The following is an 18,257-nucleotide window of genomic DNA, read 5'->3' as shown; positions in this document are numbered from 1 at the left end:
TGTCTATGATGGTTTAGTGAATCCTGCATTGAGCAGGGGGTTGGACATGATGACCCTTGAGATCCTTTACAACTCTAACATTCTGAGATTCTTATGATTGGTTATTTCTGATTAATTATTGGACCATGTCAGCAAAACAGGGGGGATAATAAACAATTGCACAAATGATCATTTGTAACATCTAAATATCCCTTTCTAGTCTTGAGGTTTCCCCCCACAATGTCCCCTATCAAGTGCTGCCTATTTTCTTGAGTGCACCTCACCTGCTGATTTTTAATAATATTGCACTAGAGCAGAGCTTTGATAAATGACACCATCTTAGATGTACTGTTTATAGCAGACCACTGGATCTAATGATATAAGTACTGTTGCTACATCTATGATGCTATATGTTCAAATTACGAAATCAAAATATATGTGCTAGTACGACTTTCGAAAAGGGATTGGTTAAAAGAAGGCAAACCCTTTAAAGGGGTTGTCAGGAACTTTTTTTTTAACAATGGGCCTAAAAATTAACACCAACCGCTCCTGCCATCAGTTCATCTGCTCCACATCAACAAAGCAGCTCTTCTCTTCCTGGCTGCTTTGTCAATAGGTTGTGACAGCAGATATAATGTTGATTGACATGTAGCAGGGAGCCGGCTTTTAATCAGCATGACATCAGCAGTCATGTCCTATTAACAGTGCAGGGCCGAAGAGAAGGCAACGTCTGTCAACGAGACGTCAGCGGAAGCCGCTGAATCATCGGCACGAGCGGTCAGTGACTGCTATGTGCCAACAGAGATCCTGTTAGTTCTTAGCATGTAGTAAAAAAAAAAAATAGTCCTGGATAACACCTTTTACTACTAAACAGTCCATAGCTAGGAAATCTAGTACATATAGAAACCTAGTAATTCTGCAAATACAGTATTTGCAGTGGTACTATACTTATATGAAATAACTACATAAATTCTGGAGAAGTGCTACCACAGTTAGTATTTATATGACAAGCTACTTCTATCTTTAGTTGTCACGTAAAATAATAAAGTATTGGAAACCCAAGTCCTCAGCGTGTAACAGTACAGTACAACTGGTGTTGGAACAAAATAATTTCATGCATGTGAAGTCTTTCCTATGTTCATCAATCTTCTCGGATAGTATCCCATTGCCCACTCAGTTTCTGAATTGTGCGCAGGCCAGTGCATTTTGGCAACAATAAGCCTCAGCTGAGAAGAAAATGAAGAGGTCACTCAAATCGTGACCTGGAGATTTACCATACAGATCACAACTATGCTGCATAGCAGTCTAGCTCACTAAAGATGATGAGCAACCACTGATGATGATGTCCCTTTCGCTACATAAACACATTGATATGTACTATGAAAAATCTGTAAATTAGCCCATGGGACCATCATCATCTAAGAAAAATGGTTAGTACAAAATTAAATATGACTCCAACACAGTAGATTAGGTTCAGCACAAGCTACATCCAACTTTATTATCTTCCTATAGAGCTACATAAGGGTATGTGCACACGCTGCGGATTCTGCTGCGGATCCGCAGCGGTTTTGGCTCTGCGGGTCCGCAGCAGATTCTGCTGCATTGTATAGTACCTTTATTTCCTATGGAAAAAAAACGCTGTGCACATGCTGCGGATTTGCTGCGGGTTACAATCCGCAGCATGTCAATTCTTTGTGCGGTTTCCGCTGCGGTTTCACACCTTATCATTATGAGGTGTGAAACCGCAGGGCAAAACTGCAGGCTAATCCGCAGATAAACCACAGGACTTTTGTCCTGCGGATTTTTCATCAAAATCCGCACAACCAAAAAAACTACGTGTGCACTTACCCTAAGTCACGGACAGAAATAATTAAATCAATCTTTGGATATCTGTCCACTATCTGAACATATGCAGTGTCCCTTCACTAACGGGCGCTGAGACTAGGGCCCAGCACCTTAGTGCCCAACATCGTAGTCCATATCATTCCTCATGGTGGTGAAGACCCCCAAAAGTCTTGGCATGGCTGGATCCTCAGTCTGGGAACATTTGTGTAAGCATTACAACACACTTTTTTATGTGTCCATTCAGCCAAAGTCTATGTGCACAGGCCAAGACTGAGGAAAGTTCCCTCTAGTCTTATAAAGTTATTTTAGAAAGCACCAAATTGTCTCGCGACTCATCACTGCATCCTGCGTACCTGCAATTACCACACACATGCTGCGGTTTTTGCTGCGGATCAGCTGCGGATTTGGCCGCTGCGGATCTGCAGCAGTTCTGCAGACAGTGTACAGTACAATGTAAGTCTATGTGATTTACATTCTGCTGTGCACATGCTGCGGATTTTCAACTGTGGAAAAGCTGCGGTTTTGAATCCGCAGAAAGAATTGACATGTCAATTCTTTCTGCGGATTCCGCTGCGGTTTGCCACCTATTCCATTGTCCATGTGGCAAACCACAGGGGAAACCGCAGGCCAATCCGCAGGTAAAACCGCAGGTCATTTTAACTGCAGTTTTACCTGCGGATCCGCAGATACAAATCCGCGGGTGAATCCGCAGCGTGTGCATGTGGTGTGGGCCGGGATGGGGGGTGGACCGCCAGACAAGGCAAAGACGAGACGGAGACAGAATCCAGTTGTAACAGTTCCAGGTTTATTCGTCGTCCTCCTAACGACCACTGCCACGCACCGCAGCCACTTTACAATTCTCCATTTCTAGGCCCGGGTAACTTTTCACCTTTAGTCATGTTGGCGTCCCTCGCGGATCTTTCACTGGGGCTGTCCTACACCCATCTACCGCCAGCGCTTCACCTGTCTGAGGTCGCCGTCTAGTCGGTACTCCTGGGGCCTCACTTGTCCTGCGGTACGTCACCTCGCCTGTCCTGCGGTACGTCGTGCCACCCCCCTGACTGTCCTCTCCTGTCAGTCCCCTGGCCGAGCTATCTCCGTTCTCTGTCTTCTTCTGCTAAGCTCCTCCTGGGACTGAACTCTCTGGAACCCCAACCACTCCTACTTATCCCCTCTCTCACCGGGAATTCCCCTCCTGGGTTCCTATCTCCCCGCCCCCCATGACTATGCGTTTTCTATAGCCGTAAGCTGCTGTTGAGTCCTGAACTACTCTCCCCTGCCATCTTGTGGTCATTTCTCGGTACTGCACTCCCTTTTCTGTCCTTCCCTGCTGTTACCTTTCTGTCATTGCCAATCCCTGTCTACCGTGCACAAAGCATCCCCTCCTACTGCCAGTCACATCTGTCCATCAAGTCACCTTCCCCACAGTCCCCCTCCATTTGTCCATTGTCGTCCCGACAATCGTACTCTCTACCTACATCGTCCTGAAGCTTGTCCACAGTCTGTTGTCGGACCAGTCGTTGGGCGAAAACCCGCTACCCACAGGGCCGAACTAAACCGGGAGCACCATGCTCCGAGCAGCCTACTGCTACTCACCAGCGCGCACGCCACGTGACAACTTCTTTCGGGTTGGCGAGGTCCACCCGGACTACTCTATGGCGTGAACCTCCCACTGCTCTCCCCTTCCACTACCTTCAGTTGTCCGGAATGCCATGACCGAGGCCTTTCGCCTACCAGGTCATCGACACCCGCTCATCCTTTTGGGGTGTCCGTGGTGTGGGGGACCTGACTGGTGGACCACTGTCTGGTTCAATGTTCTCTGTTTCTTCATCTTCCACTTAAAAGAGTCATGGTCGGCGTATTCGTCACCTCTACCTCGTACCCGGAACCTGTTACATATACATTTTTGCCAAACACAATACTCACTAAATCAACTCTTAACAGACTATTATGCTTACTTTAATAACATAAGGAGTTACTCAACTGGAGTAACCCCTTTTCACCTTTTTTTTTGTTTTTCTCTTTTTTTTTTTTTCCAAAACACGTTAACATATTTTTCCAAAACATTTTCCGTACAGCATTCTTAAAATAAAGACTCCCCCTCCCTTTAACGTGGGTACTCCCTTTTACGCATCCCTGCTATGTGAAGAAAAACAAACTTCGCCATAAAAAAAAAATTTTCTTTCAACCTGGACGAACACTGTCCTCGTGGTCTGCACAACGGTGCAGCGAAATTCCGACAGTCCAAGCCATCTCCTGGTGGCCGGTAGCAAGGGACCCCACAGCCGTGGAGCTCCCAGGATGCAGGGAGTGTCTTTAGGGGTCCTTTCTACGGGGGCTCGTGAGCTTCGGGTTCAGCGATTACGGCTACCGCGTAGTAGCCGCGGGGACAGTATTCCTTGTAGTATGACACCATGTCCCCCTCTCGCAACACCCGGCTGTGATGAATGGAGGTCACATTGATGTACACCTTCTGGCCAGTTGCGAGGTCTCGGATGAACCCGTAACCTTTCTGCAAGTTAGTATACACGAGCCGTCCCATAGATCGTGCGGCCGCCATGCCAGCCTCCCCTCTCTCATGGAGCAGGTTCCAGACCTCCTGCTCCCTGGCCTTTTTCTTCCGGATTGACCTCCGCGACCCAAACGGAGGGTCCAGTGTAGGCCCCGGAGTCCGATGGGCGGGACACCGCCGGGGTTGAGAGCGGGTTAGATGTCGGCGGCCCGGCAGTCGCTGAGGCCGGGCGGCGGGTAGGGGCAGCTGTAGTTCCTGATGAATAGGCCGCAGAGCCCGACAAGCAGGCCGCGGAGGACTCCGGCGATGACACAGTCGCGGCCGCGCGGCGGGACGCAACCGGAGTTGCAGACAGGGCCGGAGTAGCGTCCGGCTTCAGAGACGGGGCCGCCGCTGCCAGGCGGAACGCAGCAGCGTTGGCCGCGGGCTGGCTCCGCACAGGCGACACCGGACATGGCGCCGCCGGGCAAGGCGGCTCGGGGACGGGAGCAGGGGCTGAGCGAAGCCCGGCGGAAGCCGAGAGCCTTCTGCAGCCGGGCTTCCAGGAGCACAGGAGGCCGCGCGCCTTAGCTTGTGTTTTTGTTTTTTCCTCCTCCGGTGACTCATTCATAACAGAATCGTAGACAAAAAAAAAAAAAACAAGCTAAGTCCAGAAAACCGGAGAGGTTGGTAGCTAGCGGATTGCAGACCCCTGATCCTATTCACCACAACTAACAGTAGCCGTGGGGGGTTCCTACAGTGCCCTAGACCCCTCGACACAGCCGGAGAGCTAAATAAGCCTAAAGAAAGAAAGAGGAAATCTAAACTGCCCCAGAGCAGACCCCAAAGCAATAGACAGCCCCCAACATGTATTGTCGGTGAAAAAAAGATGAAAACACAAACACAGACAGAAAGACAGGCTGAGCAAACGATGGGGCCCAACTAACTAGACAGGAAAGGACAGAAAAGATGCTGGCTGCAATTACGCAAAAAACCCTGCCAAAAATAATGTCCAACACGTCTGATAGAAAAGGCCCTGAAGTCACTAGACTTCAAAATCACTATATCAGCACTCAGGTATATTCTGAAGACAGAGCAAAGAGATCAACTGATCAGAGACAAAAATGGAGTTCAGCCCGTCCCAACCAGGGCAGGCTGAACACAAACACTAAGTAAACAGACAAAATCTCATGGAAAAATAGCAGAGCAAAAACTTAGCTTTTAGTAGACAGGAACTAAACTGGATGCCAGAGCTCAGAGCAGAAAGGATCACCAGCAACCCTGCAGGGCATCGGCTGCCTTATATCCACTCAGAAATTCCGGATGTCCAAACACACTCCACCTGTTCAGATGACAGGTTCTTCCCATCCAGATCAATTTCACTACCCCCTTTCACCAGCAGAGGGAGTTCTTCAGACATCAGAGGTGAAGGAGAAAATGAACTCATAACAGTACCTCCCCCTTGAGGAGGGGTCACTGAACCCTCATCCACGCCACCAGGGAGATCAGGATGGGCCCGATGAAAAGCACAAACCAATCTTTCGCCATGAATATCGGATGCAGAGACCCAAGAATTATCGTCCTTGCCATAACCCTTCCATTTAACCAAATACTGGAGTCTCCGTCTAGCCAAGCGAGAGTCCAGTATCTTCTCAACCTCATATTCCACATTACCTTCAACCAATACAGGGTCAGGAGGTGCCACCACAGGAACTACTGGCTCAACAAACCTCTTTAACAGAGACTTATGAAACACGTTATGGATCTTGAATGTAACAGGAAGAGTCAATCGAAACGAGACTCTCCAAAATCTTGTAAGGTCCAATAAATCTAGGTTTAAACTTTGGAGAAGCCACTTTCATAGAGATATTCTTTGATGACAACCAAACCATATCACTCACCTTAAACCGGGGACCAATGGTCCTATGCCGGTTGGAAAAACGCTGGGCCTTTTCCTGGGAGAGAGACAACTTATCCACCACTTGGTCCTAGATATGGTGCATTCTCTCCACCACAGTGTCAACACCTGGGCAGGCAGAAGACTCCACCTGCCCTGAAGAGAATCGAGGATGAAACCCAAAGTTACAAAAAAAAGGTGACATCAAAGTGGCAGAACTAGCTCTATTATTTAAAGCAAATTCGGCCAAGGGCAAAAATGAAACCCAATCATCCTGATCAGCAGAAATAAAACATCTCAAATACGACTCCAAAGTCTGGTTTGTTCTCTCCGTCTGCCCATTGGTCTGAGGGTGAAACGCAGAGGAGAAGGACAACTGAATTCCCAGCTTGGAACAGAAAGTCCTCTAAAATCTAGAAACAAACTGAACTCCTCTGTCAGATACAATGTTCTCAGGAATCCCGTGCAAGCGAACCACCTGTTGCAAAAACAAGGGCACCAACTCTGAGGAAGATGGCAACTTAGGGAGTGGTACAAGATGGACCATCTTAGAGAATCTATCACAAATCACCCAAATAACAGTCATTCTCTGAGAGACAGGCATATCAGAGATAAAATCCATTGAAATATGGGTCCATGGCCTCCTGGGCACCAGCAAAAGCATCAACAACCCACTATAGCGAGAACAAGGTTTAGACCGGGAGCAAGAGATCAACTGATCAGAGACAAAAATGGAGTTCAGCCCGTCCCAACCAGGCAGGCTGAACACAAACACTAAACAGACAAAATCTCATGGAAAAATAGCAGAGCAAAAACTTAGCTTTTAGTAGACAGGAACTAAACTGGATGCCAGAGCTCAGAGCAGAAAGGATCACCAGCAACCCTGCAGGGCGTCGGCTGGCTTATATCCACTCAGAAATTCCGGATGTCCAATCACACTCCACCTGTTCAGATGACAGGTTCTTCCCATCCAGATCAATTTCACTACCTCCTTTCACCAGCAGAGGGAGTTCATCAGACATCAGAGGTGAAGGAGAAAATGAACTCATAACAGGCTAGCATCCAGGCTCGGGGATCCCGCGGGGAGGCTCCCCGTTGGTGTCTCTGGCCGCTGCTCCCGCAGGGCCCGCAGTCGCTCTTCTCCGCCAAATGTCTTGATGAGGGGGCGTCGGTGTCCGGACATACACGGCTCCCCCCAGGGGTACGTTGGAGGGGGCCCCAGTCCATCCAGAACAATGGCAAACGCCCGGGCCTCTCCCCGGCGTTGGAGTACCACCGCCATCTTGGACGGAATCTGGCACCTCCCCGGATCCTCTGTTGGCAACGCAGATCCGAAACAGCGTCCACAATTTGTAATTCACAGGTGTTTGTAATCCACAGAGAAACAGTCCACGTCCTTCTAGCTTCTTCAATCGCAGGCCTGCCGCGGAAGGTGTCGTATTAGCGGCGGCGATCCTGCCGACTACGCCAAATGTGGTGTGGGCCGGGATGGGGGGTGGACCGCTGCTTACCAGACGAGGCAAAGATGAGATGGAGACAGAATCCAGTTGTAACAGTTCCAGGTTTATTCGTCGCCCTCCTGACGACCACTGCCACGCACCGCAGCCACTTTACAATTCTCCATTTCTAGGCCCGGGTACCTTTTCACCTTTAGTCGTGTTGGCGTCCCTCGCGGATCTTTCACTGGGGCTGTCCTAGACCCATCTACCGCCAGCGCTTCACCTGTCTGAGGTCGCCGTCCAGTCGGTACTCCCGGGGCCTCACTTGTCCTGCGGTACGTCACCTCGCCTGTTCTGCGGTACGTCGTGTCAGGGCCACCCCCCTGACTGTCCTCTCCTGTCAGTCCCCTGGTCGAGCTTTCTCCGTTCTCTGTCCTCTGTCTTCTTCTGCTAAGCTCCTCCCGGGACTGAACTCTCTGGAACCCCAACCACTCCTACTTATCCCCTCTCTCACTGGGAATTCCCCTCCTGGGTTCCTATCTCCCCGCCCCCCATGACTATGCGTTTTCTATAGCCGTAAGCTGCTGTTGAGTCCCGAACTAATCTCCCCTGCCATCTTGTGGTCATTTCTCGGTACTGCACTCCCTTTTCTGTCCTTCCCTGCTGTTACCTTTCTGTCATTGCCAATCCCTGTCTACCGTACACAAACCGTCCCCTCCTATTGCCAGTCACGTCTGTCCGTCAAGTCACCTTCCCCACATGCACATAGCCTAAGGGCTTTAATTAGGTAGCTCAAACCATACATGGGTAGAATAGGTGCTCTTTTTTCTCTCTGACAACTCCAAAAACAAGGCCTTATTCCTGGTTGTAGACTCAATCTAATGGTCTATATAGACATGCCGATAGCAGCCCATTAGTGCAGGGTATGTGCCCACGATCCGGAACTGGCATATTGGACACATTGCATGTTCACTGCGGCCAAAGCGCTGCCATATATTGAATGCAGGTGATTCCGCATGTGTTCACTGAACCGTGAGGAATCACCACGTCCAATACACTGTATGGGTGAAATTTCTTTTGCGAAGGCTTGCGTCTCCGTAAGTGAAATTGACATGCTGCAGTCTGGAAAAAACGCACCACATGTCCGTCTCCGCTAGTGAGCCGCGGGCGTCTGTGGAAGCATAGTAGACATGGGAACCATCCACTGTGCTGTAACATCTGGCTACTGCGGTTGGACGCTGCACAAGTATGGAGCGTCCAACCCGCAGCACTTAGCCTACTTTCACACATCAGGTTTTCGGCGTCAGGCGCGATCCGGCGTCGTGCCGGAATGCCGGATCCGGCAAATGTTTTGTAAAACCTGATGTGCCGGATCCGGTTTTCTGCCGGATCCGTCTTGTTCTTGACAGACAAAACCGGATCCGTCTCATCCGGTTCATCCGTTTTTCTATCCGTTTTTTCGACGGATTACGCCGGATCCGGTTTTTAAAATTGACCCTTGTGGCCCCTCAAGGCAGAGTACACTGGCAGGATGACAGAGTGTGAAAGATTTGTGCCCTAACCAAACTTGTGTACCTTCTGGACCAACAGTATATACCTTTGCCAACCAAAGTTGGCTATCTTGTCATGGTCTACTATTTTTAGCTTTAGGCCACAGGTGTGTACCTGGTTGTGTTTTATGCAAAGTATTTCACCTTTTAACAAAAGTTGTGTACATTGTTAGGAAATCACCAACAATAAACACAACTTTTTAGGTGAAATACTTTGCTTCAAACACAACCAGGAACACAACTGTGGCAAAAAGCTAAAATTTACCCACAGTTATACCTGGTTTTGAATACCTTTTTACCTTTGAAATACCCTGTATTTAACCTTTTTTTTAAACATAGTTCGCCGCAGAAAGAAAAGACAGACAACCATTGTGAAACGATAATTTAACTTTTATTTAAAATTTTTTTTTTTTTTGTAAAATGTTTTTAAAGTGCAAAAAACTTTTTAAATAAAGGTTTTAAACCCAATGGGCATTTTTATTAAAAAACACACATTACAAATCTGTGTATTGTGGGGTGGAAATACTGCTGGAGGGGCTGCGGGACACTTCGACACTGGGTGTGTGGAGAGAGGACTGGGATCGTGGTGGGGAAGGAACAGTTAGAGGTGAAGGTGTGGAAAAAACTACAGAATGGGTGGACATGTGGGAAGCAGAAGAGGTGGTGGGTGGTGGAGTGGAGGGTTGGGCAGGGACTGTAGGAGCAGATGATGTTGATGGAAAGTTGTATGGGGAAGGAGTTTGGTACGGGGAAGGAGTTTGGTACGGGGAAGGAGTTTGGTACGGGGCAGGTTGCTGGAAGTGGGGAGATGACTGGTACTGGGGAGGTTGCTGGTACTGGGGAGGTTGCTGGTACTGGGCAGGTTGCTGGTATGTAGTAGGAGGGGGAGGATGAAAAGTGGCTGGAGGGGGTGCAGATGTAATAGGAGGGGGAGGATGGAAAGTGGCTGGAGGGGGTGCAGGTGGAGGAACTACAGTGGTGGGAGGTGGAGGTTGGGAGGTAACCTGCTGTAGAGCACCGTGGCACGAATGCATTACATGCATCTGCTGGGCAGGAGAGAGCGTTTCCATGCGCTCCACAACAGACCTGAAAAAGGTGTGGTTTGGCGAAGATCTTGCTTCTGAATGCATGGTTTGCAGAAGTGTCTTCACCTCCAGAATGCTGGAGTTGATCTGCTGAAAGCCTGCGGAGATTTGCTCTGACAAGACTTTGAGACAGTTCTGGAAAGATGCATTCAGATGCAATAACTCTTGCGCATAACTCTTTTCCTGACCCCTCTGCCGCTGCCGCCCAGTACCCGCAGGTGTACTAGAGGCGGCAGGGGCAGAAGGGTGGGGTAAAGGGAAAGCGATCTCCTCACCAGCAGCTTCATGTAATGTAGGCGGCCACGATGCTCCTGTGCTGGTGGATGGGACAGATGGGTCGAATGTGTGGGAAGGCAGGGAAGGTGCAGATGTACCGGGGCGGTCGAAGTGTCCCTCGGTGCCGGTCTCCTCAGGGATCGCCTCAGAAGGGTCCAATCGTGCAGGCTCCCGAGTGCTGCTCACCGTGCTGTGGAATAAAGAGAAAAAAAAACAATTAAAATACTGACATGGTATGGCCCTGGCTGAAAAAAAAAAGTTACATCTTTTTCACATGTGGTGTGTAATATTTACCTTCTGGTGAGCATTGTTTCCCGGAGGAACGACAGGGCTTGTGCGTACTTGTACTTGCTCCTGCGTCCTCCAGATCCACTCGGGGCCCGCATCTCTTTATTGAACTCCTTCTTGAAACGATCCCTCACAGACCGCCACCGATTCACAATTCTGTTCCCTGAAACGAGAAAGGAGTGGTTAGTATACAACATCAGTGTTTCACAAACTCCAGTCCTCATGGTCCCCAGGGGTCATGTTTTCAGGATTTCAATAGTAAATAGAAATCCTGAACACATGATCCGTGGGGACCACGAGGACTGGAGTTCGGGAAACACTGGTTTACATCAAGCAACCGTTACTGTATATACTTACGCTCTTTATTCTGGTCCCGAGCTTCGAGGTCCTCCCAGCGGCCCACAAGGAGAGAACAGATTTCCTCCCAGAGACGTCGGGTAATGATCAGGTCAGCGTGGCGGCGGTCAGCCATATTCCAGAGCGGCTCCCTTTCTCTGACGAGATCGATGAGGCGGTCCACATCAATCCCTCCATCCTCACCGTCAGAGTCGGGAGCACGCTGTGAAGGCTGTTAAAGAAAAAGACAAAAATAACATAATTAGCCTCCACAAAAGAAATGAAATAAAAAGTGCCAAAAAACAAAGCAAAAATATTTATACTTACACGCTGGTGACCGCCGCGTTGCTATCGCCGACGACCCTGGGAGGCACTGCGAGGACCTCTTGGCCGAGCACCAGATTGGGAAGACTAGAGAAGAAAACAAAAAATGTTATGAGTTTGGATGTAGGCATTTGTTTGCTGTGTGTGGTCTGCAGAACATTGTTTTCTATGTGTTGTGTGTAGTGTGATGTTGTGTTTCTGCGTTTGATGCAAAAAACTTACGAATTGTGAGCCCACTCCAAGCGTCTGTCCACCCCTTCCTTCTTCTTCTGGGAGCTCCTCTTCATCTTGTGATTCCTGTTTTGAAATAAAAGGCAATGAATAGACATATATTACAGAGATGATGGATTTTGGAAATAAAAACTTACTGTCAAACGCTGACGATGCGAGGGAGGGCTCCCAGAAGAAGATGTGCTGTCCTGTTGATGGCCAGACTCCATGGCTGTGGGTATTGCTGCTGCCAGTGATGCCATTTCTGCTGCTGCTGCTGCTGCTGCTGCATCTCTTTGGCGGCTGTTGAATAAAGAGAAACAAAGGGCCAATGAATATCTTGATATTCCATGGCCCTAGTTTGGAGGAATGGGGGATTTGATAATTACCGTCTCTCATCTGCTTCTGGACTCCCCTCCCGTTCAGCATGCTGCTCCATTTGGGGTGTTGCTGATGGTGCTGCTGCTGCATCTCTTTGGCGGCTGTTGAATAAAGAGAAACAAAGGGCCAATGAATATCTTGATATTCCATGGCCCTAGTTTGGAGGAATGGGGATTTGATAATTACCGTCTCTCATCTGCTTCTGGACTCCCCTCCCGTTCAGCATGCTGCTCCATTTGGGGTGTTGCTGATGGTGCTGCTGCTGCAGATGTCTGCTGCCTTCTCCTGCGCCTGGTTGCTGTCTTGGGTGGCATGTTGGGTGTGTCTGAGGGTCCCATTGTCTTGCTTTTATATATCTCCTGTGGGCAGAGCTACTGAGCATGCTCAGACCAAAAAAACCGGATCCGGCAACCGGATCCGGCTTTCGCCGGATCCGGCGCATTGCGGCGCTCATAGGCTTTCATTGTGTGAAAAAGCCGGACGCGCCGGATCCGGCGTGTCCGGCTTTTTCGCCGGAGACAAAAAACGTTACAGTAGACGTTTTTTCCAGACGCCGGATCGCGACACATTGCGACACATTGCCGGATCCGGCGAAAACCGGATGAAACGCATGGCCATCCGGCGCGATCCGGCGCAAATGCAAGTCAATGGGGGGGAAACCGGATCCGGCATTGCATTTCGCCGGATCCGGTTTCTGTCAAAAGCGCCGGATCGCGCCTGACGGCGAAAACCTGATGTGTGAAAGAGGCCTTACTGATCTTGGGCAAATACCCTAACAAGCACTGACCAGCTACATACAAGTCCTGAGCTGCTTGTTTTTAGGCCGATGAATACTCAGCGAACAGAACCATCATTAATATTGTGGGTGTCTCCAGAACCAGCATCATCGTCTCGTGAACAACAAAGGGTGATGTGCTGCTAATGACTTTAATAAGTGATCCACAGTGATCCAATCAATCGTCGAATTAACGCTTTAGTCACTCGTCTGGTGGTCGGCAACATGTTTACACAGGCCAATAAAAAGGAATAAGTTCTTGGCGATTATCAGCTCTTCTAAATGCACAATAAAAGTCTGGAAGAAATGATTCTTTATCTGCACATTCCCTGGTTGCTTCCAATATTACACTGTGCTGGCAGAAATGTGCGACTCCAGCAGCTGCACTGACACAGTACGTATTACTTTCAGGAGTTAAAGGGAATCTGTTGCCTCAGAAAACACTATGTAGCAGCAGATATAGTGCTAATCTGCAGGTACATAACGTTACAATACTTCCTGACCACTTTACAGAAAGGGCGGCTACTGGGAGAAAATGAACTTATTTCCTCCCAGGATCCATTGCCATTCGGTCATAGGGGACCAGAGGGGCATCAGTCACTGCTCACAGCACTGTAAGCGCGCCCCGTCATTGTGATTGACAGCTCGCTCCGCACATGCACACTGTAGAGTCAGCTATGAACATTCCGAAGCGTATTACTACCTGCAGATTACAGCTCTGTAGGCCCCCCTCTGTAAAGTAACTGCATAACCGTCTATACAGTACAGCTCTGGATGATGTCAGTTTTGCAAACAAAAAATGATCTCTCATCTTTTAAATTTATACAGGAATCTTGCCATTCACTGACAGCAAGCAGTGATCTTAGCAATGGTATAATGTAATATGTAATGGAGTAATGTAATATAGAAAGAAAAATAATGTTTCATTTTTAACAACTAAACTTACTTTAAATTTCTACAAAACCATAAAAGCAGTAGGACTCATTGCTGAGCATCAGAGAGGTTAGATAGCGCACTATAGGTCTCAGCCAATATTATGGGTGGCAGTGTTATCATCAGACGTGTGAGAAGCCGGATACAATGTGTTTGGTGAATGTACATTCTCTGACTTTAAAGTATGGAAAGCTTTTCCAGATCAGTTGACCTGACTTCCTATCAGGGACATGAGAGATAAGCTGAAAACCTTAGCAGCTCCACATTCCATTTCCCGAGTACCGAGGGACCTCACGGTAATCTGTAGAACTTCCCCAATTCTACTTCACATGTATAAATGAGCTTCAAGTATTTTTTACTTTTAAAGCAAAAAGCCAAGAATTCATATAAATCAGTAATATTTGTTCTAATATCAACCTTTTCCCATCTAAAATGCTGACATTGGTCAACCATTTTAGAAATGTAAGCGTGAGTGCACACAGTGCGGATTCACCTGCGGATTTTTCTGCACGGATTTGCAGGTAAAGTGGCCTGCGGTTTTCCTGCGGATTTGCCAGTGGTTTTCCCCTGCGGTTTGACACCTGGACAATGGAACAGGTTTCAAACCGCTGCGAAATCCACAGAAAAACTTGACATGCTGCAGATTTAAAAACGCAGCAAATTCGAGCGGAAAAATCCGCAGCATGTGCACTGCGGTTTCTAAAACCCATTGAATAACATTATACTGTACATTGCTTGGCAAATCCGCTGGGGATCCGCAGAGTGAGCACCTACCCTAACCCTCTTGCTAGAAAGAACCCGTCAGCACTCCTGGTGTAAATTATAGCAATTCTGGAGCATATTGACTTAGAGCTCTGCATTCTGCCATTCCTCTGTTATTTCTCCTGGAGATGTATGATAAGGTGACAGCTGGATCTTATCACACTCTGACTGCTACCAATATCAGACTGTGTTGGCCTCCCCTCCCCCATACACAAGGAGAATGGTACCACCTAGTTGTCAATTTTTTCATGAACTTTTAGGGTATGTGCGCACGTTGCGGATTGCTGTGCGGAATTTTCCATTCGGAATCTGCATCTTTTGGCAGAATCCGCAGGTCAAAATCCGCGTGTTTTTTATGCGGATTTCCTGCAGATTTTGTGTGGATTTGGCATGCGTTTTTACACCTGCGGATTCCTATAATTTAATGAGTGTAAAAACGCTGTGGAAATTGACATGCTGTGGGAAAAAAAACGCTGCATTTCCTTGCAGATTTTTCCGCAGCATGTGCACAGCGTTTTTTTTTCCCCCATAGAATAGTATTGTACTGTAAATCACTTGCGGATCTGCCGTGGATCCGCAGGGTCAAATCCGCAATGTGTGCACATACCCTATGGCTATGTGCACACGTAGTTGGAAGTGCTGCAGATTTTTCCGCGCGGATTTTGAAAAATCCGCAGGTAAATCCGCAGGTCAAAATACCTGCGGTTTACCTGTGGATTAGCCTGCGATTTAGCCCTGCGGTTTTCACACCTCACAGTGGTGAAGGTGTAAAACCGCAGCAGAATCCGCACAAAGAATTGACATGCTGCGGATTGTAACCCGCAGCAAATCCGCGCTGAAAAATCTGCAGCATGTGCACAGCGTTTTTGGTTTTACCATTGAAAACAATGGTACTGTACAACGCAGCAGAAACTGCTGTGGACCCGCAGGGCCATAAACGCTGCAGATCCGCAGCAGAATCCACACCGTGTGCACATAGCCTTAGGAGGAATAACGGGGAACCACCGTACATAGAGTTCTAAGAAGAGCTCTTCCAGAATAGTTATGTTATTGGGAATACGAATTACTAAAGTAGCCTGGAGAGTCATCAGACTGTCTCTTAGTGACTTCAGTACAGAATAGATGACTTACGGTGGTCCATTGGTAGATCTTTACTCTACACCCAGGCCACTCTGGAAGGTATAGCTCTAACATAGTATGTAGTGGCTGTAGCCATAGAGTGATCCCCTACCAATTGGGGCAAATATTCTACGCTTCTGAGCTGTATGCACAAGAGTAGTAAACAGCACAGCACAACTATCACAATATCATAAAAGCTACTGTAAGTATATTTACTAAACTTATACCTTTACTCATTACAAGTATAGGCAGATGTCACTATGACAAATAGATACCACATTGCTAATTCATCATGCATTGAAAGAAAAGGGAAATTACTAGACTTTCTAATTAGTACAAGATATTCACTCACTTCTGGAAAATATGAGATAATGAAAAATAAAATGTGTTAAATGTTCATAAAATGATATATGATATAATGACCTTCCGAGAGTTCAGCACTCAATTATTAATATCCTCGTATACGAGTCTTATTCTTAAAAGCCTAATTTTTTCGTTTTTCCATTTCTAGACTGAATGCTACAGAAAAATGACTAAACCTGTGAGATCTTTATTGTAGCAAGCAACAAGTGCAGCAAAAAATATATAAAGTACTCACTTTCTCCGCAATGCCATTTGTTATCGTGAACTCAAACAAGTTACTCTCAATTTTCTCAGATTCATGATCTGCCAAGAAAAGAGAGAAGCAGAAGCAGAAGCAAAGCCCAAGCAGAAAGTTCATGTTAAATCCTTTGGGTGCAGTGATTCTCCCAGGGAGGACTGGAATATGTCTGTGCTAGGGCTAGGTTTGTACATGTAGAGTGGGAACTTGCCAGTCTGCAGCTGGCTGAGATGCCTCTGAGAGAGTGGAGAAAGAGGCAGACACAGTTCCACCCCTCCCACACCTCACCCCAGCCTCTCATCCATGTTCTCTCCATCAAACCTGCAGTGTGTGTTGTATATCGGCACTGTACAGGCTACAGATGTGGATGATGACTACTGAGATTTGCTGCCAGCTGAATAAACGATGGGCCCAGAGCAGATATCCAGCACCTGTTGTTCCACTTCAGATAGTAAACTCATGGGAATAAATGTATCCAGTACAAGTGTTGCTGTTTCCTGATCACAACCCTTCATGCAGCCTTTATCATAAATACAATGAGTGGTCACTTAAAAAGAGTGCAAATGTTTCACCCAGTTGGGGTGTAATGTGGTGCTGGGTGGTAGCCATGGGTGTGGTACTCATCTTTCACGCCCCAGCATGCTACATGAAGATGGGGTTCCTGGTTGGATGTGTGGAATTTGTCTGCAGGGGCATTACACCCTTGCCAACCACATGAGGCCGGTGACTTAGGCTGAGCAGGACCATATCATGAGAGGTTCAATGGAGGAGACAACCAGTCAACAATAAACAGCTTTTTACTGAACAGTAACTGGGTAGGAATTATGTACAATAGCTAGCGGGGGCATAACTTCACAAAGGTTTCTTTTACAACATGGAGCATCTTCACACATGATCTGACTACCTCTTGCAGGTTTACTTCCTTCTGTCCCCAAATTCCTCCACCTTCACCGCAACCTAACACAGTACTACAGTAAGTGAGTGTCCTGTCCAGAAACCATGGTTCCACATTCTTATTCCCCCTATGGGAGCTGTCATGGTCCAGTCCGGAGTTTATCTTCTGCTGTCTTCACTCCGGACTGGTCATGCGGGGGTTAATCTCCTCAGCCTCGTTCTGGAGCTAGCTGGGCTATTTCAATCCCTCACAGCCTGCTGACCAGTGTTAGTGATAGCTCAAGCTTGCAGTTTAGAGCCGCTGACCCTGGTGATCCTCCTGCCTTTGACTGATATTCACATGTATGACCCGGACTGATTTCTGACCCCGTCTCTTGGTATTCGTCTCTGCTGTTACGTTCCCTCTCTGGCATCTGACTCCCTGGCTTGTACCCCGACCACGTATTTTGTCTCACGTTTTGGACCCCGTGCTCATGTTCTGGCTTTCTGACTCTCGGCTTTGGTATTTTGACTACGTGTATTGCTGCTCCTTCTGGTACGTCTGCTCCTGTTAGTTTCTGACTTGGTTCGTCTGACTATTCTCTCTCGTTACCTGTGGCACCTGTGCTGTTGCTCAGGGTTGCTGCTCTTAGTGTATAACCTCTCTTCCCTCACCAGCTCCCCCTGGTGGAGGCTTCACTACATTATCACTAACCCCACATTTAAACGAGATTTTGCATTTTTTTTTCTCTGGCCATGGATCTGCTGCATAACTTGGCAGATCAAGTGTCCAGTTTGACACAGATGGCGCAGGACTTTTCTGTGAATCATCAGACCCTTGTCATGTCTCAGACCCACTTACAGAAAGAACTGACTGAGACTATTAAGACCATGCAGGGAAACACCTCTCATATTGTTTGTCCACCAGGTGACTCTGTAGATGTTATTTTGCACTCTCCTGAACCCTCAGTTAAACTTCCTGACACATTTTCTGGCGAAAAAGATAAATTTCATATATTCAAGGAGAGTTGTAAATTATGGTTTTCTCTTAGACCCCGATCGTCTGGGGATGAGACTCAGCGGGTGGGGATTG

At 47.7% G+C, this 18,257-nt stretch overlaps 1 protein-coding gene across 1 annotated transcript in view; it reads right to left on the bottom strand.

Annotated features, from left to right (window-relative positions):
- Window positions 1-16,525, bottom strand: part of ITIH5 (inter-alpha-trypsin inhibitor heavy chain 5) — a 190,898-nt gene extending 174,373 nt beyond the window's left edge. Inside the window, exon 1 of the mRNA XM_073589035.1 lies at window positions 16,289-16,525. Within this exon, the coding sequence (XP_073445136.1) occupies window positions 16,289-16,411 (123 nt within the window). The 5' untranslated portion in view covers window positions 16,412-16,525. The remainder of the gene's footprint in view (window positions 1-16,288) is intronic.
- Window positions 16,526-18,257: the final 1,732 nt, after the last annotated feature.

This window comes from Dendrobates tinctorius, unplaced genomic scaffold (genome assembly GCF_039654945.1).
Source record: "Dendrobates tinctorius isolate UK_male_01 unplaced genomic scaffold, ASM3965494v1 ptg000105l, whole genome shotgun sequence".
NCBI lineage: Eukaryota > Metazoa > Chordata > Amphibia > Anura > Dendrobatidae > Dendrobates > Dendrobates tinctorius.
The sequence above is the reverse complement of the archived record's forward strand: the minus strand, read 5'-3'. Positions and strand labels throughout refer to the sequence as shown.